The sequence below is a fragment of the Papilio xuthus genome, unplaced genomic scaffold (genome assembly GCF_000836235.2).
Source record: "Papilio xuthus unplaced genomic scaffold, Pxut_1.1 DF827542.1, whole genome shotgun sequence".
Classification (NCBI taxonomy): Eukaryota; Metazoa; Arthropoda; class Insecta; order Lepidoptera; family Papilionidae; genus Papilio; species Papilio xuthus.
In genome coordinates this window covers 4417771-4441780 of record NW_013531107.1, presented here as the reverse complement: position 1 = coordinate 4441780, position 24010 = coordinate 4417771, and the positions used below count along the sequence as shown (strand labels likewise).

At 32.5% G+C, this 24010-nt stretch overlaps 2 protein-coding genes across 2 annotated transcripts in view; one reads left to right on the top strand and one right to left on the bottom strand.

Annotated features, from left to right (window-relative positions):
- Positions 1–2775: 2775 nt before the first annotated feature.
- Positions 2776–21959, bottom strand: LOC106119018 (uncharacterized). Its single transcript, XM_013313851.1, has 12 exons — positions 21406–21959; positions 18518–18704; positions 14845–14957; positions 13519–13674; positions 10135–10342; positions 9710–9899; positions 9210–9316; positions 8636–8756; positions 5400–6002; positions 4312–4482; positions 3782–3894; positions 2776–3535 (listed from the first exon to the last, which is right to left on the bottom strand). Exons 1-12 carry the CDS (start codon positions 21561–21563, stop codon positions 3257–3259), a joined length of 2406 nt encoding a protein of 801 aa, XP_013169305.1. The 5' UTR covers positions 21564–21959; the 3' UTR covers positions 2776–3256.
- A 398-nt stretch (positions 21960–22357) lies between these two features.
- FANCI (Fanconi anemia complementation group I) overlaps positions 22358–24010 on the top strand; it is a 16085-nt gene continuing 14432 nt past the window's right edge. The window contains exon 1 of the mRNA XM_013313906.1: positions 22358–22413. The gene's annotated coding sequence lies outside the window, so the exon portion shown is untranslated. The remainder of the gene's footprint in view (positions 22414–24010) is intronic.

Sequence of the window (24010 nt, the reverse complement as noted above, 5' to 3'; positions counted from 1 at the left end):
TAAATTTGATTTAAAATGACACGGATCTTACTTTCGCCTTAACTTTCCAAAAATACTTGTTTAGCGTGAATCAATGATGAGAATTAAGTTTCTCTAAAAACTGTTCATTATGCACCTATTGCTACAATATCGTACACAAATTAAAATGAGGCTTTCTACCTTTATGTATTAAATTTTTAAACCCTCAATCGACAATGAGTGCGCAAGCACAAGTTTTTGTCATCCCCCTTCAATGCATGCAAAAAGGTACTGCAAATTCACTTCTACCTATAGTTCGTACCTTTCTCTTAGATCAATGGACTCTGGTGAACTTCAAGAATGCCCTAATAGGGAACACTACTTTCAGTTCCACATTCCATTAATTTTTTCGGTCTTTTATGATACTTTGTTAATTAAGAAATTTATACAATAATAATTGATAGGATTTAACAATAAACTTTATTTATAAATTGATTCATGCAATGAGGAGTTACATTTTGTGGACATTGTAAAGCGAAAAACTTAAATTCCACATAGGTTCGGATATCACGTAATTGTTTACTCTTAGTTGTACTGTTCCTACACAAATAACTAGATGTAATTCAGAACGTGCTTTTGGTATTTATAAGTGGAGAGTACAGTACAGTAGTAACAGTAGAAAATCCTATAACTAAATTATTTTTTAAAAACTTGTTTTATCTTACTAATATTAGCGAATGCTTGGAGGGATGGATGGATGCTTGTTTGAAGGTATCTCCAGGACGGCTGAACGGATCATAGCCTGCAGGAACACAGGCTACTAATTGTTTTTATTCCGCGCGGATAGTCATGGGCGATAACTATAATAGTTATAAATAATATTGAAACAATTTAAATAGTTTTGCAAAATTTTATTGCCGACATCACAATCATCCCATAATTAAGTTTAAGCGACGTTAAAATATGTTAGTTACAAAATCTTTCAAATTATTTAAAAAAAAACATGATACGTGTCAGAGGTCGACATATAAAATGTTAGTGCGATAGTCTAGTCGCAGGAAAATAAAACAGCCAGCTGTCTAAATCAAAATTCTTTACACAATCGAAATAAATCTCATACATTTGAATACGTAAGAAAGTTTAATTATTAGACCTCTTCCTACTAAATACGAATTTGGAACACAAAATACTAGCTAATTGTTGGATAAAAGCGTAATATTAGTAAATAGGTTTCAAAACATTGAACAGTCTCAGTAAAATATATAATTAATATTGGTAACTTGCTTTATACATACTTTATAATAATTATAAGATTATTGTTGCAAATGGACGAGTTTCTTAATAGTTCACAATTTAAATTAGCAAAGCTGCCTATAAATAAAAATATTTTCTTATAAAAGATCATCAGAAATTCTAGTTTAAAATCAAAACAAGAGATTGATTAATAATTCAATAAAAACAGAAAGCGAATAAAATTAGAAAGACATTCAAAAGACGAATAAAAGTCGTTGAGAACTATAAAGTTGACGATGTTTTGGAAGGTGCGAAATTACGTCTCAAAATAAGCACTCACGCCGACAACCCAGAGAGGGTTAGACAGAGTTTACTAATTAAAATAAAAGCGTAAAGCAATAATCTAAAAACTAATAAGATCTCGAATTAACGACGTTGGGATCCATCTAAAGCGGAAATTCCCAAACTTTCTTTTTAGGCCCTTTTCCAAATTATATTGGTCTCGGTGAACTCCTGATGGTTCCATTCTCCAAGTTTATTCCACGTCAGGTCTTCCGTGTAATCCAGGTTTCTATATAGACTACTTTGGGAATCACTGCTCTAAAGTTTCTAAAGGCTACGTTAGTTTTTTGAGACTTGAATTGAACATAAAACGCTTACATTAAGTTGGCATAAAATTCATTAACTTTACATGGACTAGCTCCTCACTAAAATTATTAAATTAACTTATATCTAGCACGGGACTTGACAAGATAAAATATACAGTTTAACACGTTCAATGCCACTATGATTTTCATGTACAAAATTGAATTCTAACACTATCATTGCATTTGCTTCAACAGATTATAAAATAAAATCGAGTAAAATATTTGAATTACCGCACATCTACAGGATGTTACTATTTCCTTTAGAATGACTGACCAAGTTTTTTTAAGTACAATTTTCTCTTGTACTAATATAAGTACGTAGAAAACGTCAGCTGGATTGTATACTAATAAATAAAAAACGAATTAAAATTCCTATTAAACTTAGAAGACAAAAATTTGTGACAAACTGAATTTTTGTACTTAAAAGGTTTATTGATAGTTAACAATTCCAAAAAAAAAACCTACGAAGTGAATATCGTTGGTTTTGCTTAAATGAATAAAAAAAAACTTGTATATATTAAATGTATTTTATAAAAGCAATTTAAATTCATTTTTAAACAATGACATAATTTTAACACATCACATGATGCGCTAATCACGTAGTTCGTGACAAATATGACGTGACAGGCAACAGTGTGACGTGTGATAATTAGCATTTGCATTAATATTAGGCAAACATGATACAATGGATACTTTTCCTTTATAAAAGTCTACTAAACACTAGTAAATTCTGTACAAATTAAAAAAAAATATAAAATATCAAACCACAATTAAAAATATATGAAATACTTAATTTGCATTGAATAAAAAATTAACTTCATTTTATCTGATGTTGAATTTTACACACAAGTCCCGCGTCAATTAAAAAAACACAAACTCGAACGTTTTTATTTACTAAAAAAAATTTAATTCTACAAATCGCAATTTTAATATCGGATAAAAACTTAAAAAAAAACAAAATTAAAATTAAAATATTACAAAGTATTTATAAATATAGATAAAAAATATATTCAGAACTAAGCGTATTGCCGTCGACATTGTGCGGATTAAAGTAACGCAATTATAATTATGACCTAAGAATTAATTTTTTAATTTTTTATCTGTTCAATAAACATTGATTTATTACAACAATCGTTTTGTACTTTGGACGTGTCTACGCTAGTTAAGGCCACAGACTTACAACTATACTGTTCAGGAATGGTCACCATCCAATTATTTATCAATAAAAAATACAAAATGGACATTTAAAAAATAGATTAAAATAGTCACTAGTTTCACAAGGTCACGTTGTTTTAGTAATAATGTAGTCACAATTTTTTAACCGTGAATCTGGACTTATACACATATAGCTATCTCTGTTTTTTGCAAAGAGAATAAAAGAGATGGCAATATTCTCTTATCGAAGATTCATCGTAGTGTTACGTCTCACTGTCATGTATGCTGTCGTCTGTCGCTTGTCGTATATCAGTTAAAGGGTTGCCGTGTACTCTGAAGCGGTACACGCACGTATAAGTTGGGTTTCCATGGTTGCTTTCAATTCTTAGTTCTATAATGTCGTAAGCCACTGGGTATTGAACGCCGCCAATGTTTGTCGTCTTCGGATATTTGACTGGGAAGTATTGGATGGCGGTGCTGTTAGCATCGTACATGTAATCTCCGAATAAATGAGGTTCCGGGTCTAATTCGCCGTGAAGTCCCTGCAATTGAATGGATTAGAGAAAATGATGAATTTACGCATAATAAGGGTGAAATATTCTTTTTGTCTGCGTTCCTCCGTCTATTAAAGATTGCCTATCTTATCCCCTATCTGCAATTACAAATGTCTATGGGTAGTGGTAGCTTCGCTATTTCAGCGAATTCAGGTGGCCGCTTGCTCTGTCATAATACACTTTTGAGTTCAATTCTTTATATTGATGCGAAACTTTAAAAAAAAACGAACTCACATATACAGAGAAGTTTTTGGGCGCGGACTCTATCTTTCCCTCGACGGCGAGCAGTCGCGACATGTGCTCCACAGAGAACCCTGTCACCTCTATCACTGCATACGTTCGAATCACTGCAACAAAAAATAATTGATTTAATGCCTGGGTTACATTGTTCCAGTACTGTATGACAGTAGCTCTGGACCGGCATGGACTATATGGCAACATTTGGTGTATACTTTATGCCACTTGTGTGTTAGCATTGATTTTGAATGCTACTGTCTTACTGTACTGCCATAATGTAAATCAAACATTACTTCAAATTACGTATGCTACATATTGTATAATTTAAATATGTGAAATAAATTTGAATAGTCAATGTAAATTTTTGGATTGCATGAAAAATTAGCAAGCAAGCAACTACTAAAATAAGTGGGTAAAATAGGCTAAAGCATAAAAATTTTTGTCTTTGTGACATCAGTTTGAAGAAATTTCAAGTTCTACGCTAGTCACATTAGTGTCTAGACTGAGTTAGTACGGTATATACAGACCTAGGTAACCAGGGAAGCCCTGGAAGGCCCAGCACTCTGCAGGCATGGCGCCGGGCGTGAGCGCGTGCCGCGGCGACGTGTACACCCACCACACCGGCAGCCCCAGCACCGAGTACTGCTTCGTCTTTATCTGGTACAGCTCCGTACATTTCGTTGATATCACTTGACCACCTGGAATAAATGTTCAAATTCAAGCCGTTTACATTAAGCCAGTACAGTAGGATACTGGTGCCAGTTAGTGTTTACATTATTCCAGTTGCAGATATTAAACCTACTTTAAGGGTTTTTCTCAGTAACTTCGTTATTTCAGCTTTTGATACAGGTTTTTTTTGGTAAAATTTTAGTGGCGTTGTTTTGGTAGCCAAAAGCCAACATTGGCTCATGTCAATAAAATAGAACAGACTATATTTGATTTTAATTATTAAAAATATTTAAATCTTCTGAGATCTAGTACAATTATAGCTATTTAATATTCTTACCTAATATTCATAATACATATTGTAGAAAAAAATATTTTATAAATATGTTTTTCAAACTTTATATATCATATTAACAATAGGTACATCAAACTATCATTTTTAACGCTAAATGGACTTCAATAGAATTTTAATAAGAAAAACATGTTTTTACATATGTAAATTACTAACTGACACCCGTGACTCCGTCTGCGCGGCTTTAAAAAAACATAATTAGTAGCTTATGTATTCTTCCAGATTATGTTCTATATGTATGCCGAAATTCATCAAGTTCAGCCGTTCCGGATATACATTCAACTAAACATCCATCCATCCATCTAAACCAGTGGTTCCCAAACTTATTTTGTCTACTGCCCACTTTGAGAATAAATATTTTTTAGCGACCCCATATTTTCATATATTTAAAAACCATTATAACTTCAAATTAAATTAATTAATTAATGTGACCTATATATGTATATTAACGGAGAATTCTAAAGGAAACTTTTACTATAACCCGCAACTTGAGACCTGCAGCGCCCACAAGGGGGCGTTATCGCACAGTTTGGGAAAGACTGATCTAAACATTCGCATTTATAATATTAGTAAGATAGTAAGATGATAAATTTCTACCTGCAGACTCCAAAGCATAATCTACAAGTCCAGTTTTATCAGCATCATAAACATCCAACATGCCAGCGACCATTTTCTTTATTTCTTCCATATTTACATTCACTTCACTCGGCCTAATTTCTAAATCTTTCACATATTCTTGAACTTTTTCTACTATAATTTCCAATTGACGTTTTTCTAAATTAGACAAATAATCTTGGATTAAATGCCTAATTGTATCTTCAGACATTTCCGGTTTCCATGAACTTATTAATTTCTCGTGAATTTCTTGACTTATTCTTTCCATTTGATTATTAGAAATGTAATATTTATCAAAATAACTTTTTAATTTTCCAACTAATTGTTCACTATTATCTTTCATACTTAAAATCTGTATTAAATTTTGTTGCATATATTTTATCGAATACTCTTCTATTTGAGCATCTAAAGTATCGATTTTTAATAACTTTTGATCGAAATAATTCAATTTTGTATCGACATTTAACGCCCAGTTTTCAAGAGCTGCGACTCTCTTATCCAAATCAACATCGTTCATTATAACTGGAGGTCGATATGTGTCAACTAAAGCTGGTTGTTTCGGTAAATTTTCGTAGTAGTTGTAACCTGAAAAGAAAAACAAATATTAGATATATCATGATATTCCTCTGTCCTTCCCATCTATTAACTAAAAAAAAATATATAAAATGTATAATAACACAGAGCAGGGAAGGACAGAGTTTTAATTATAATAAATAAATGGTATACAACTCACCTAAAAGTGTCTGCGGATTACGTCCACTTTGTATAGGTGGTTTTTACCTCTATCCTTCCCTGAACTAATAATAACCACAAACAGGGAAGAACTAGGATAATATGGAAATGGAAGGGGAAGAGAAACTAAAAATATTACATGCAATTTTTTATATTTTCAAACAATGTTAATTTGTTTTATAGACATTTAATTATTAAAATTAACATAAAATTAAGCCTCTTAGCCCGAATTAAAATTATAAATAAATCCTCATAATATCTTGATAATTTAGACGGATATAACAATAATATAAAATTTAATTAAAAATTTCTATTTTTGAATTTTTTTTATATTATTTGTATAAAATAGTATAAAATCACATTTAGCACAGAACATGAAAAAATAACGTCGTCAGATTTTTTTTTCAGTTTTTAACTGCATCTTACCGCTTGTTTTATTTAATCAAGACATTATGCAAAAAAAAATTCAATTCAATTAATTTTTTAAAACTGTAATGTCATAATCATGAACACAACCTAAAAAAATCTTCTATCATTATCATCATCATCAGCTCACTATACGTCCCCATCGAGGGTCTCGGAGCCTACCCTAAGTTAAGGAAGAATAATAAGGGTAAATCTTTTATACTTGCAAAATATACGATAACAAATAATAGAGAAACTAAAACAATTTTTCAATTTATATATATAAAAAAAAATTGTGACATAATTTATTTTTAATTTTAGTAGGCAACAAATAATTTAATGACTAGTGTTAATTTTATCCATTTATCCCACATATTGAAAGCATTGCTATATTGACTTACCGTGGGTTTCTAAGACGAAAATCTGTCTAAAACATATCATCACTGTCTTCCAACTTTAGAAAACCAGAGATACGTTTAAATGGAGATTATGATCTCAGAAACCCACGGTTAATATCCACATCATGTATTTAGGTACATCGTTTTTAATACTAAATAAAAAATAAAGCTTTATTAATTTTGAACTTTGTTTCCAATGGCACGAATAATATAAGAAAACTAAAATAAATACTATTTTTACATAAGTACTTATATAGAATTTAATAAAATAAAAAAATAAAATTTGTACTGGAAAATATAACTATTATATAGTTGAAAATGATAACTAAAATATATATTTCGCAACGAAATCGAAAAATAATCTTAAAAAATTAATTATTTAATCATTTGTATGTAAAAAACTGAAATTAATAATATATCCATATAAAAATAATAAATCTTATAGGAATGAGTTAAGGCTTAGCAACAAAAAATATTAAGTACCACGCTTACGTACTATATGGCTCGCATTAAAAAATATTTAATTATTTGTTACACCAGGAGTTTCCATTGGCGAAACTTGTCTAAAACATATAGCCGTCCCTCTCATTCTCTTTAAAAAAAGAGACAGCTATAAGTATATAATTGTATAGTGGAATTTCCTGGTACAGAGTATAAATTTTTTTGTGAAATTTTATCAAAAAGGTTTTATTCTATTTATTAAAAAAGCGAGTCTTTAAGAATTATCCCCAGAATCCGGCCCAGAATCGTCGTATTTCTTCATAGCAACTTCCCGCCACAACTGAAATATAATCTGTAGCGTCCGCCATTCTGTTTTGAACGATGTCCTTGTATTCTCTGTACGCTTTCGACACACGCGGCAAATTCTCACCGACATTTGGCATTTCTGGCAAAGTTATATTAATATCCGGCAAAGTGAGATTAATGCGCGGCAAATTGTAAAAATCCGACAGCGAAATGTTCGGTATTGTCGGTAAAGATATTTTTGGTATCTCCATAGCGTAAAACTCCGATAAATCTAATTGTAAATTTGTGAAATTTGGCATTGCCAGATGCTCGTAGTTCTTGTATGTGTAGTTCACTGAAAGGAATTGTTATTATTTTCAATTTTTTGTTCATTAAGAACTATATAAGTGTTACCCAAATTCAATTTATTTTAACATATCCTCAACGTACTATGGCCCGAAAAATAGTTATATGTTAGGTGGGGGGCGTTACTATCGCGGTTCGTACTTCCAGAATTTAACCTAGTTATAGACCGACAAGGATATCTGAACCGACATAAGTCAAACTAATTTATAATAGCTCACTAGCGCCACTCACTGTCAAAGTAGTTTCACAAGATCTTTGTACTGTAACTGCTTTCTATTTTTTCTTTTATGGCATTTTTTGTGCATAGGTTTTATATATTTTGTGACAGGATTAACAGTCATAGTAGCGGTTGTCACCGGGCCAGATATCCTTGTTTGACTATATTTACGAGAAAGATCATTTGACACTTTTTGACATTGACAGGGAGGCGCTAATGGCTATTATAATTTAGTGTCAGATTTGACCACCGAGTCAGATTGTAGGTCTATAATTACCATTTTACAGATATTTTTGTCATATATCGCTAAGTGTTCACCAAAATCTTTTCAAACTAGATTTAATAGGTATACATAGAGTAGTGAGTCTACTTACATCCGTATCCTACAAAGGGCAGTAGCAGCAGCAGCCAGGGCCAGGCGCGGCGTTTGGCTGCAGTCGACTGGTAGCCACGTGCGATGTATTTCCCATTCTTCTCCTCGTGCTTGCTCGTTATCTGGAAAATTTAATTAACAATCTTACTAATATTATAAACGCTAAAGTGTAGATAAATATTGGAAAGTATCATGAGAACAGCTGCATCTATTTCTCGGAATTTTTGCATAGCTGTAAAACATAATCTGGCGGAACACATAGGTTACTAATTATTTTCTTATTCCATCCAGGCGACAATGAGTCTTTAATAGACAAAATACGAGTATGGTTTTTTCCGAAAAACGACTTACAATATAAAAAAAATTGTTTAAGTAATCGTGGGTTTCCGAGAGCAAAATCACCGTTTAAAACATACTGTTATATCTATTTTGTCAATGATGAAATACAGGTATGACGATATATTTTTAGAGATTTTCGCCTCAGAAACCCACGGTAACATGAGAACATCAACAAGCAATAAAGGTTATTCTTTAAACAGATATCAAGCAATGGCATCATGCGTGAGATTACTTACAGTTTCAGTAATTGTAGTGACTGTGGTGGTGACGACAGTTTTCATCATCAAGTAGACCCAGTAGAAAGGTGTGATCAGTGCTGAACCGGTTCTTGACGCGATACTGGCTGTAGAAAAAATTACGAGTTTTCTTTAAATTTTTAGTATTGAAGTTGTCAAATATCTTAGCGGCTCAGAACATTGTAAGAGTATAGTAGCGTACACAGAACACAATTTTATGTGGAGCGGGGGGATGGCCCTGCGCAGCGCAGATGACTTTGAGCTGCCAATATATTTGAAAAGAATTATACAATGTTTTGTGGATTCGTTTTACACCAACATTAGCCCTTATATTTATAGTAACAGACTTTATATCTTTCAATTTATTAATGTCACACTGAGATATTAATTTAATTTCCTTAGAGTAATTTTAGTATGTGAAATTCTTAGGGTCTCTTTTAGTGGCCAATTAACCACACTGCGTGTTAATGGAATTTCAATCAAGTGTAATATGAATTTACCTTTAGCTGGTCTTCTATCAGTGTAAGGATATCTGTGGGGAGGTCCGAATATCTTCCTGTACGTGTTCCTTGTGGTGCTGGTGATGCTGGTCATCATGGCAACCAGCAACTGAGTGAACCACCAGCGCTCCTCCGCAGAGTGAGCGGTCTTCTGCATGTACGCACCCTCGTCGTCTGAACTCTCGATTGTCTAGAAACAGGGTAATTTGAATTAAATTTACTTACAACTACTTATGAAATAATTTGAAAATAAAATGCCATAGGCAGATGCTTGCTTTGTTGGAATTTTTTCTATAGACTATGGTCTGACTATCGTCTAGTCTAAAACTTGACAGATCTGGTAATATTATTATAGTACAAGAGCTAATGATCCATCTGGTGTGTTAAATTTCATGATGATTTTCTTAGTAATACATTGTTTTTACCGTAAATCTCTTGCGCGTGGCGGTGGCAGTCCATGCGGCAATGGAGGGCATACGGTCGGGTACATCGCTGCCCTCCCCAGGCGGGGACTCCATGCGGAACTGTGCGAGAGACTTGCGCGACATGTTGGGCATGGCTACTTGTCCCGGCGCCAGCTCCACGCGGTCCCGGGACAACGGGGAGTACGTGTAGTCAGTCTTAGGATACTTGCTGCAAGTAAATTGTATTTTTTAATATGTTTTGCCCTTTTACCTGAAGGTAAAATGACATAGGTTTCAAGCATTGTCAGCCGATAGGTCTGAATAAAAAAAATCAACACATGCATATAGAAAATCTTTTTCTACTTCAATAATAAGGTAACATATTGAAAACTATGGTCGGAAATAATTTTTTACCATACTACAAAGACAATAGAGAGGAATAGATGTCCACATTTTGAGATTTCTACAACGAATCCATACGCTAAACCTAATTACTTAAAGTTTAGTGTTACCTTAGAATATTATCTTAAAATGTAGCAACAAACCTTTAGTTTCTAGTGCACGGATATTTGATACGTTATGTCTCATGATTTCACTAAACCACAATGCAACAAACACAAAGTAACATTGTATGTAACATATTACACGATTTGTATTCAAACATATTGTCTCTTTTTATTTAAAAAAGAATAAGAGAGATGACGATATAAATACAAGAGCATCAACAGTCAAAAACCACAGTAAGACAAAGATTGTAGTATGACTAGAACACGACTTGTTCCAATTGACATTTGCAATGATGTACCAATTTAGAACTCCACGAATATTATTTTGGTTTCTGTTTTACGAAACTTATGCAATGTGAGTCCACTGGTTTAATGATAACAGGCGTGAAGTGGAAGCAATTCCGCGTTTCGTCTGATGAGTGTGCATCCCGGAGGCCTAACTTAGTCCTCTTTCCCTTCCCATCGTTTTCTTTATAAGGAAAGGATGGGAAGTGGAAGTGGACTTTCCGGATGAGAGGATGCATGGAAAGGGAAGATATTTTCTTTCTGTGTATCCTCTCCTCCGTCGATTTAAGGTAGGCAACGCATATGCAATTGCGTATGTCTATGGGCAACGGTCACTTCGCTATTCAGCGATTTCAGGTGGGAGCTCGCTCGTTTGCCACCTTTTGATACAAAAAAAGTGATACATGATTTTATCAGCTGCAACGATATCACTCAAGAAATTGCTACATTTGTCTCCAGAGTAAGCCCTAGGAACCCCATAAAAAATATATTTTACACTAAATTTGCCAGAAGTAATCTTGGCCGCAATAACCCACTGTTGCGTATATGTAACGATTATAACATCATTAACAACATGGACATAGACATAATTACTGATAGCTTGGGATCTTTTAAAAATAAACTATCCAGATATAAAAATCATGTATATAAAATTGTATAAATAAAAATGCGTCTAACGTAATTTGTGCATGCCTATAATTGGTATACATATGTAAAATGTTTGTGTGGTTTTTGTTTTTCTAAAAATTCTATAAGTATGTTTTAGGGAAAATCGTTGAAATTAAACCTTTTTTTTTTTAAAGTAAACTGGATAGATATCGTCACGTCTATGTCAGGCTGTACGCCGAATAAAACTTCGGTAAAAAAGCTTATTTGAGTTACAATTAAATAAATTATTAGTATTCTAGTGTTTTTTTATTATCAAAATATTAAAAAAAAAGTGTACCTTAGCGTAAAAACATTTTCAAGAGTCTCAACTTCTTCAACTCTTAACACTTCCATATTTTGTCACAAATTATAAATTACAATATTAATAATGCGATAAGAAAAAACACTAACGTCAAAATAAATACATTAATCAACGAAACAATAACATATTGAATGTTTAAATTTAAAATGTCAACGAAAAACAGTTGGCAATGCGCGCGCGCAGATGATTTCAAAGATATTTTTGTTTACCCACAACATTACAGAGTTTGACAGTTTATTTTTTTATGGCAATACTAGCATAAAGATAAATTTTGCTTATTTATTATCGGATTAAAAAGATGCAGCTACTTTTAAATAATATTTAACTGATTTTAAAGATAAATAAAAAAAAAATTGTAAAATTAAGTCATTATTTCGAGATTTTTGTGTCAATTTATACTTTTTTTATCTATATTTTTACTAAGTCCAGTCACTAAATATACGATCTTGACGTACAAAATAGTTAAAGCTATTCTTTCCTATCGAAGTATTTCGTATTCATTCGCGTTCGGTTTGTTTTCTAGAACATTAGCAACAAGCAAATTAGTATGCAAAACACGGTATCGGCTAGTTAATAAAACGGTGCAAGAGCAAATCTAAACAAAGCTAAATACTAGAGTAAGGTCGAACAAAATCAACGAATATATCATTAAAGTAAAATTTTGAAAAAAGTATGCCGCAAAAATATTCAAAAAGACGTCATATTATTAGTGGAATTTTATATTTTTTCTATACTAATAAAGAGGAATGAATTGTTTGTTTGCATGGATTTGGCTCAGATTACTAAACCGAATTGGAGAAATTGTTCACTGTTGGGAAGCTAACCGGGTGATATACGCAATAATTATTACTAGATATTATTTAATTCCGCGTGGACGTAGTCGCGGGCAACTACTAGTGCAATAATAAAAATACATATAGACAATTTGTCTATGCAAGAAGATTTTTCTTTCTTGTTGCATATTTTTTTATTTATCAATATATTATAGACGGTACTATTCTGAGAATTGGAACAGACGATAAGAAATAAAAGTATGACAATCGTATGTATTAAATCTGTGTAGGCGGGTCACGAGGTCGGGTGAAACCTAAGGAAAACAATAACCTAACTAAGTAGACTGTATCTAGAGATTAGGCAAGTTTATTGAACAATGCGGATAGTCTGTTGTTAATTCCGTCTAGTCTAGAATTTACGCGTTAATCTTTTGTAAAAAACGCATAGAGTTAACATTGGACTAAAAGTTAATTTTGGTATTTTTTATGTCCTTAGTTGCAGATTATTTACCCCAAGTAACCACTTATTTCTCTTATAGAGGTTTTCAAATATCTTTGCGGCTAGGCGTATTGTGCGAATCGCTGCGTAGAACGCTATTTTAAGGTGTAATGGGGCGTAAAATATCAAGGGGGAAGAACACTGCGTAGAGCGCAGATGACCTTGAGATGCCAAAAAGACTGAAACTATCTGTGCAACTTATCAAAAGTATCAAACTGGTATAAAGATTGCCTATAAATTCGAATTACTTCTCGGTCTTCGGCTCTCCCCCTTACAGTCAGTTAAAGGAGTATACACAAAAACAATTGCATTACACTAAAAAAACAAAAATCACGCAAGTACTATGTCGTCATAATATTCGATGTGACTTACTTCCAGTACTCGCCGGCCATCTTGTAAAGCCTGGAAGGCAGGTGATCGCAGCTTGGCTCGCGCTCCAGCAGCACGCTGGCGTCGGCAAGAGCCTGCTCCGCGAACGAGCTGTCTGTCGAGCACGCGCTGTACGCAGGACTGCTGTACCTAGTCGACCTACAATAACGTACTCTAATTTTAATGATAAAGATCGAAAATGCAATGAACATTGTTTTTTTGAATTTGCGGTCTTTAATATATGAATATAAAAGCAAGGAAATTAAGCATAGACTTATTTGGGCCAACCAAAGCAGTACTAAGATCACATTTTTTGACTACACTGGTAGTCTAAAGTAGTATAAGTTGTGCTTTAGATTTACAGTTTCCAGACAATGTTGTAAATTATTTTACCCAGGAAGCTCGGAGTAATGTAAATAGGATCTAACCGTACCCTTTCACTGACTTATCTCCCGACCTTTATCTGACGTTGACCCTCGTTATATCGTGGGAAGCATAAACTTTCAATGTGCAATTTATAACACGTTATATGAGAGGGGAAGAATTATTTCGTGAAACATTTGTAGTTAAATTACTATAAATTATCCCTTTTTACTTTTTTCAGTTATATTTACTAAAGTCTGTTATGACTTTTCAATCTCGCGGTGGACATATATTTGATTGTAATAGTCCTAGTTATATTGAGTCATAGTATTATGTCTTATGGTTGCCAAATGTATATCTGCATTATTAGTTATAGAAAATTTGATATTTAGTAGATAGCTTTTGCTAAACCGGTGACAATATAAACAAAATTCAAAAATAGGGCAAAGGGAGACCGTTCTGCACCCTTGTTCATATGCCGGGAGCATACATTTAAAGGCCTAAACAAATAATTAAAGTTCATTGGGGTTGAGTAGGGGTAGGGGTAGAATGCCAGACCTTCAAGGGCACGTAAACAATAAAGGGAGCAATTTTCAAAGGGCCATTTAAACTGTAAAGCCATATGTGATTTTTGAATATTATTTTACGGCGTAATATTCAAATATCATTTTTTTTGTTTAATATAGTATTTTTTTAGGGTTCCGTACCTCGAAAGAAAAAAAAACGGAACCCCTACAGGATCACTTTGTTTAACACCATATGAATGTGTTTGGTTGAAATAGTAAGGGGAAATCTTTCTGCACGTCTCCTTCGATTAAAGGTAGGCAATGCATTTGCAATTGTATATGTCTATGGACAGCGGTCTCTTCGCTATTTCGGCGAACTCATGAAGCTCGTTTGCTACATTATAATAAAACAATGAGGTATTCCGTTGTTAAGTTTTATTTACAAAATTGTTGTACTGACCTGTCTTGCGTCACATTGTGTGATGCGTGTATGGGACTGTAGGGCAAGTCCTCGAAGTTGCCGTAACGCTTAGAACTTGTCGACACACGCTCATACTGGCTGTTGATCTCGTTCTGTTTAAGACAATATGAAAAATAATATTAATTTGAGAGCAGTAATAGAAAAAAAACTAAAGTTTTTGTAGAACAATGACAATTGTACAATCACAAACTGTTTGCGACTGTACAAGTGCCAAAAGTGGAAGAATTTCGCTCTTCAATAATTAGGACACAAATAAATAAATGCGAATGTTTAGGTGGATGGATGGATGTTTGTTCGAAGTTATCACCGGAACGGCTCAACGGATCTTGATGAAATTTTACACACATGTAGAACATAGCCTGGAAGAGCACATAGGCTAAAAATTTAGTTTTTTTTATAATTCAGCGCGGGCGGAATCGCAAGCGACAGCTAGTGTTTTGATAATTTATGTCCTGTACACCAAAAATATTTATGCAAGTAGAGATCGTGTTACACAATTTATAAAATGCAAACTTCACAAAAACATTTCTGTTTGAAAAGTCCGTACTTAGCTTCAGTGTAGTTATCGGAACAGCAATTGTAGGCGGTAATAGAATCGCATCGAGTGCGATCTATGAATCAGCGTTTACAGTTCTTCGGATATAGGACTTTGACACGTGAGCCACGAAGATAACGTATTAAATAAAATTACAGGACGAAAATGGATGTTTCATCAAAAGGTATCTCCAGAACGACTGAAAAGATCTCGATAATATTTGGCATAGATGTAGAACATAGTCTGGAAGAACAAAAAAGCTACTAATTACGTTATGTTTTAATTTCGAGCAGACGGAGTCGCGGGCTATAGAATTTTTATAAATTAGTTTAATTATAATAAAATAAACTCGAAATTTCTTTGTCTTAACATAACTTATCATGAAATTATTGGTATCTATATAGGTATAGAAAAAAATTAAAATTATGTTATTACTAATAAAATTAAAGTACGCTTTATCTAGTTTTTTTTTAATAATTCCAATCGCTAAACATATTTATGATATTCTTAAAAATAGTTAAATAAACCTTTTCAGACTTTATATGCTGTTTTAGTGGCCCCAAAGATAATATGCGAGTGTAGACTGACATCGACAAAAACTTCAGAAATGGTGATTTGAACGAGTCAAATATTTGACCAAAGTGGAGTTAGCGAATAGGCTACTTACAAGTTACATAATAAATTGTATTTGAATTAAAAAGTTAGTGAACTTTACCCAATTGTAACATTTGGGGATGATTTAAATGTCACAACTTAACTGAGAAATTTACTGAATACCTGGAAATAAATTATCGTGATATCTCTGTTTTATCAATAAGAATGATAATATCAATATGTTTTTAAACAATTGTTTTGACGCTATAAAAAAAACTTTTTATTATTTTATAACATCACATAATTTTAAGTAAATAAAATAAATTTAGTATACCTTCGCTTTGACTTAAAAAAATGCAGACGAAATGAGAATCTCCTTTTTGAAGCCGGTTAAAAACTCAGTTGCTACGTAATTGGTTAATTAGAAATCCTGAGTCATTCTTTAGTGTTATCAGACACTGCGTTAGCGTGAATCAATTTGCTTACGTAATAAAGTGTGGAAAAAACTGATTAAAATTCAACCGCTATAACAAACGTCATGTTATAAACTTTTATAAAACTTGAACGGGATCCTGAATATGAAAACATTTTGTAACGTATCAGAGAAATACAAGAAGACTATTTCACAAAAAACGCGGGAAAACCAATAAAAATCGCTTCTAATTTTAAAATTTTAAACGAACCTTATCCGATTTTGATTCCATTTTCAAACACAAGTCCCATGCATAGTCGTAATATCCACGATGTTGGATAGAAAATCGACTAGTAGTTGTTACTAAGCAACTTAAAATCAAGAATACATACCTCGATCCAGTGTTCTATATCGGGGTGTTAAAACTAGGTCAAGATTCCACGCATGTAATAATTCGCTTCACAATAAAAATTCAACGTCACTATCAAAAGTACGACCGAAATGGTGCAGATGTCCTGAAATAATAATGCCCTTAACTGTTGCCCGGACGTTTTAAAAATAAAACGACGCGGGAGAAGATCGATCCGAGTTTTATACGTAATATATTTTCCTGTGTATTTACTGTCGAAATCTTCCTGTTATATGCACAAATAGCGACAATTACTAGAGGTAAGTAGTTTCTAATATTTATTTAAACAATTATACACCTAATTTAAATAATAATTAGAAATATTTCACCTTTCAAATACTGGCCGAATAACAGAACATTGACACCGGATTAAAAAAACATAAGGCGCGAAAGTTCGTTGTTTTTTATTAGAGCTGTAATGGCAAAGTCGCACTGATAATGTGAAACTGCCAAGTTAATAGTGAAGCGTGAAATAGGTTTTCGGCCGTAAACTTTTAAGAGGTGTTACCATAATCATCAATGTTACTAACTCCATTAAAATGTTTTTTTTTAAACCACAAATCAGACTTCTAATTTCGTCTAAAGAGTCTGAAGTCCAAGTAAAACTTTCAACCTTCGTTGCTTACTTTCAATCTTCTTATTGCTAAATAGTAATTAATAATTATAAATATAAATCAATTAAGATAGTGTCTGGTTCAAATTGAAACGGACATTAAAGTATGCGGGTGAATGAACCCGATAAATTAATTGATACCATCGTATGGTTTAGTGATCAATTGAATGTTGTATACAATTTGGAGTTACTACTCGATATTGACTTTATATCTGTAACCTTGGGGGCCATGTGGTAGCCATATTTGTACCGACATGGATTGTCGAAATATAAGTAAAATTGAAATAAATTAGAAAACGTCGAGCAAAAGACGTTGAAACCTGGAGTCATTTTTCACTTAAATCCATTTGGGCTATTATACCTAAATTTAGTTTATACTAGTTATCGCCCCCGACTCCGTCCGGGCCAAATTTCAAACACTTAATTATCAGCTTATGAGTTCTTCCAGACTATGTTCTACATTTCAGAAACTTCAGCGAGATCCGTTCTGGCGATACCAACAAACATCCATCCATCCATCTATTATTTTGTTGATTACAGAGACATGTATCTGTGGATTTCCATTGACTTTGACTTTAAGGTGTTTCTTATTGAGATATCAATATTTTGAATAGGTGTTTCGGTAGTGGAAGACGACGGTTAGAATTTCAAAACATCTGAATATTAGTATGGTTGGTTTAATCAAAATAGAACACAGTACAGTGAGCTATTAAGTTATGTTTGTAACATAGCCTTAGTACGTGATTAATGTTTCATTCATCATCGACATACCACTTATAGTTGCATGGAATGTTGTAGTATAAAATTCATCTAGCATAAACGTAACAGAATGCGTTTAATTTTTCCTTTTTAAATATTTCAGTACCAAAGCCTTGATATAAGATTAGTTTTTCATAGGAATTAATTAGCATCGCACCGCATTTTTGGTATTTTTATAACAGTAATACCAATTTTTTTTTTATTCTACGTTGCTCTAAGGATTCATAGTAATCAAATTAGTTAAGTACAAAATCTGTTTTATAATGTGGTAACACTGTCCAATAATAGGAAATCTTACTACGAGTGTATTTATTATATGATGATGTTTACCTGTACGATTTCTTTTCGATGTCCTTTCAATCGGTCTAGGCTCTCTTCAGACGAGTAGTCCGAGGTTTTGATAAGCTTCTCTGCCAGTCGCGAAGACTGTCGTGTGCGGTGCGCCTGTACACTTTCATTCTCTTGATCCTCCTCTATTACTTCCACACCATCCTTATTTGACGATTTCGCAAATTGTCTGCAAAATAATTTTAAATCAGTAACCATGTCTGCACAATTTTTTATAGTAAAATGTTGTTTTTTTTTATTTGTTTCTTTTATGTCCGTAACTTTTAAATTCGTTGACCTCTGGACTTTTTTTGAAACAGTTCGCATAACTAGAGAGCAAAAAGTTTGAAGGCAAGAAGTTTTAGCTAGTAATTAATATATATTATTACTTTATAGGTTTAAACATGCATAAAGTGCATTATCATATGTGGACGAATTTTTAATACGATAACAAAAAGGTTTGGATGTGATACGCGTGAAATATGCTTCCGGTTTGAAATTATCGAAAAAAAACAAATAATGTCAAATTCAAAAACAGAACAAAATCAAAAACCTACTGCAGACCTAACCTAACTTTTGTAGCATTGAATATTTGAATAAATTGTTCTGTACAATATTGAACAACTGCCAAAACTTAACAAATGGAATTCCCAATGCTAGAGTAGTTGTAAAACCTTAGCATTCATAAATGTAAACAAACAATGTTGCCAGGTTGGCCACGTGCGTACAAATATGTAGATTTGTAACTACTTAGCATCGAGATAATTCACCTTGACGTCTTGCCTCTGACTCACTGCACTACGTCCATCCAATGCTTTTGAATACTTCAACGCATTGGGAAATTTAAAAATAAAATCAAGGTCATAAGAGTTTTCTGAAAGGCCAGTATAAGAAGCAGCCAGAGGAAAAAAGGCACCAATAATATTAAAGAATAAATAAACAGTAAATTTTCAAACTACATGCACTTGAAATACGTCTTTATAAACATCTATAATACTTTTATCATATGTCAAATAATTATTCATGTCAACAAAACTATAAATAATGGCCGTCATTCAGGTCAGGGTCAAAGAAATTGTTGGAACTGCTTATCATAACATAAACCATTATTTACTGATTAGCATATATGCATTGTACTTTTAATTGATGATAAAATGTTTATCAGCGACAACTTGACCTTCATTAAAAAAACCTTGTTTAAATTCTGTTAACTTTACAAGAATATGCATGAATACAAATTAAGATGTTTAATTTAGTTTTTGTGTTGGAACATACGAAAAAATACTCTAGCATTTGTATTTAATACTAGCTGTCGCCTGCGACTATGTCCATGCAAAATTTAAAATAAAAACTTAATAAGCCCTTATAGTCTATGTTATCTTCCAGGCTATGTTCTACATCTGTGCAAAATTTCATCATAATCCATTGAGCCGTTCTGGAGATACCTTCAAAGGTATTCATCAACCAAACTTTCATTCATAATATTAGTAATGTGGGAAAGAATTTTGTATATAACAATAAAACAGGTACCCCATACAATAATTTAGTCTATTGGTCATTGTTTACATTTTGGAGTATTTGTGTTAAGGCCACCATGCTTTGAAGTCATAGTGACCTTAAACTCATGGTCTTTTCTTTGTGAATGACATCACTTTGTCAAAATAGTTGATTATTTATTGGAAATAGCCTTGTAATTTAAAGGAACTATATAAATTAGGCACTCTTTAGAATGATAATGACAATTCAACAGGTTTTATTTTTACCACTGTCATTGTAATTGCAAATTCATACATATCGTAATTCCTTTTATGACAGAGCACACTATCAAATAATTTAGCAGACATGCAGATTTTGAGCATTTACTTTATGCATTGGTCTGTAAGATGCAATATTGTTAAAAAAAATTATAAACAAAAAAATGCAAATTTATGCAATTAATCTATCAACATTGGAAATTTCAATTTAATTTGTTTATTGCCATATGTAAAAAAAATATAGATAACATTATCAATAAAGATTCATATCAATTTCTACCAAAATTGGTTGAACATTATCAATTATCTTAGTTATTCCTCTAGATAAGATATAATTTTTGACATATTTTTTAAGTTATGATGTATTAGGAAGTATGTAAAAATAGTTTCGGTCTAATCAATTTATTATGTGTAAATTGTAGTAGCACTGAATACATCTTGCTAATATTATAAATGTGAATGTTTAGATGGATGGATGTTTGTTTGTAGGTATCTCCGGAATAGTTGACAGAATCTTGCTGAATATTGCATAGTTATAGAATAAAGTCTGGATTCTTCCAGACTATATTCTGTTGTGTTCTCACATAGGCTACTTATTTAGTTTTTTTTTTTAATTCCAAGTGGACAAAGTCACATGCAACTACTAGTACAATAATATAATTATCTTGTATGGCATCCAGTTTTACTATTTGTCTGTGTGTTGTTTAACATTCTATAAATAGAAATTGTTAAGACAGGTGAAGAGATAGTGCAGGTGATATTTAAGATCTTGACAAACTACATGCTTTTGTAGCAGGTGCTCACTTGTAAATAAGTTGTTATGTTGTTATATTTGAATGTAATATATATGTACCTATAATATCAAATTTTATATTGAATATTTATATGCCAGCTCAGAATTATTTTGATTGTTATATATTTATATAAATTATTAATTTAAACAGGAAATTTGATATTAATGTGAATTTACTGACACTTCTCAAAAAATTGAAATTTAGATGTGAACAGAAATCAAAACTATATTAGATTTTAACCTTTTCGTAATATATACATAAAATAATCTTAGAATATGCTAGTGAATGAAAATAACACATCATAGTAATGTTTTGATGAAAATAAAAGAAAAACATGATTTACTTGATTGGTGTGCTTCTTTTCACAGGTGTTTTTCTGCCGCTTTTGTGATGTGTGTGATCTTCTCCTTCCATACAGTGTTCCCGGTCACAGCTCGACCGCAAGAAGGGTGTCTTGGAACGAGACCTTGACCTCAAACCAACAACAGTTGGGTTCTCCATCGTTCCACTATTATTTTTGGGTTTCGTTACAGTTTTCTGACACCATCTTTCACATGCATGTTACTGACCCTGACCCATTTTAACAAACAGGTTCAATTTGAAAATTGTCTCATGGAATTCAGTACCCGCCGAATATTGCACAAGGAAATCTATTTCTGTGACTTCGTTCGTGCAATGCCGCCAAAATGTAACGTTACGTATAAATCACTGTGTTATCTTATTTTATCTAAAAGAACAGGTACACAGTGTGAACTTATCCCCACGAAAAATATAGTTACTGTAAACATTCGTACAATATCATGTACTCAAAACACACTGTTTAACTATAATATTCCAAAATTTCGTAACACGTACGATGAAGTACGTTTTTACTCAATACACAAACGACAAATTATGACGAAGATGACGTCACTATCAAAAAGACGTTGCTAGTGATACCATGTTTTTTCTTACAGGTTTGCTTATCTACTTTCTGCTTATAAGTTTTGTACGTACCTTTTATTAGTAAAATAAATTTTATAAATAAATTACTTGATTTGCCTTTTCTTGATTAAATCTTTGGTAAATGCTTTCCTACCTTTTCCTATTTCTTCCTTCATTTATTTGGTCATTGGGAATATTAAAATCATTCTTATTGGTCTGAACAATTTTCCTAGTGATTATTCGAAAGACTGGTAAAACTAAAGACTAAAACGCTTATAAAAATAACTGGGGTTAACATTTTTGTAATCTATAGAAATGTTGAAGCCGTTTTTTTTAATCTGCGGCACAAATTAATTTGTTTTGACATTACGATTTGTTTTGGCGGCGAAACCCAAAACAAACCGATAAACACGTCCAAAGAGAATTGGTAGGGTACTTATGAAATTTTCAAAACATAAAGTTGAAGTTGATTCGCTTATTTATTGAGCATAGCTTGTTTTCATTACCATTAGTTAGTTACGTATGCTGAGACCCCCACGAATGCCCGCGTCAGCGAGATATTCTAAGAACATTGTATTACATTGTAACAATCATCGTCTGACTTAACGTAACGGATGTTGATAACATTCCTGAGGGTCAAATTACCAGATAGGATTATATTTCTCTAGCATAAGAACAATAGCATTGTAAGTTAGTCTTAAGCCAACTCTGGTAGCGAGCATACGAACTTTCGTTAGCACTTGTAATCAATATACATGTCTAATTAAAATAAAGTCGTATTTTTAAAAGGCCTTCCGGCTCCCACAACACTTGACTGGCGCAGCCGGTAGGATTTTCGCGTCGCGTTTTACTCAAAATCAGAAAAATTCGACGAGCGTTTTCTAACGTTTTCATACGAGAATCCTCGAACCAAACAAATTCGTCAAGAAGAACGGCAGGCCAAGGCAGAGCTCCAGATTAAGACTCACCAGGAGGGACATGGACAGCATGTGAGTAGACTCTATCGCTATTCCATCTGATTTAATCCAATCCTATTCCACATTAATTATAAGTGTCTAGAGATACGTAGTGTACTTTCCAAAAATCGATTTGCACTATATATTTCTTTTAATTAGTATATAAGAACATTTTGAAATAAAATTTTATTAAATATTTAAATATTATTAAATAAATAAAAATGTCTAAGATCACACAGATTCCCAAAGAACTTTCAGGAATCATCCCCAAATTCGACGGTGATGAAAGTTTATTAAATCTTTTTATAAGAAAAAGTGAATATGTTATTAAATTAAGTAGAGAAGCAGGTAATTTAGAACAAGACCTATATATATTCCAAGTCATTACATCCAAACTAACAGGCAAAGCAGCAACATTAATAAGTGAAAGACCAGACATTGAGACATGGAATGAACTTAAATTAGCTTTCGAACAACATTTCGGTGATCCACGTTCCGAAGAATGTATCGCGATTGAATTAGAAACTTTAAAAATTAACAATGGCGAATCTTATCTTGATTTTTGTAATAGAATACAACATATTAAAAGTACATTATTTGCAAAAGTAAACCGAATTAGTGACGTAAATCTGCGCAAAAGTAAAATCACCATTTACGATCACATGTCAATGAACGTATTTCTCTATAATTTACCAGAAGATTTATTACGCATAGTGCGATTAAAAGGATGCAACTCACTTGAAGATGCCCTAAGCATTGTTTTAGAAGAAGTGAATTTCTTATATCAGTACCAAACTAGAAATAAAATGCTTCGATTACCTAATAACGCGCAACAAAAGCCGCAACTAATCACACAAAATCCTTTCATAGACAAAAATGTAATGAAACCTTTCTTTTCTCAAAATACACAACAAAGTAATTTTAAATTCGGAATACCACAACAAAGCAACTTACAAACGAAACCTATTTACCAGGCGCAACAATCACAGCCTAATTTTAAATTCGGTATTCCACATACACACACAACATATAACACGAAACCGATATATCAATCACAAATACAACCTA

What these genes read in the sequence shown, in the direction of transcription:
- LOC106119018 (XM_013313851.1), bottom strand. Translation starts at nt 21,563, where the DNA reads ATGGAGAACCCAACTGTTGTTGGTTTGAGGTCAAGGTCTCGTTCCAAG. An exon ending in AAAAGAAGCACACCAATCAA is followed by an intron (nt 18,705 to 21,405) that starts GTAAATCATGTT and finishes ATTATTTTGCAG; the next exon opens with ACAATTTGCGAAATCGTCAA. An exon ending in TCACTACAATTACTGAAACT is followed by an intron (nt 8,757 to 9,209) that starts GTAAGTAATCTC and finishes TAAATTTTCCAG; the next exon opens with ATAACGAGCAAGCACGAGGA.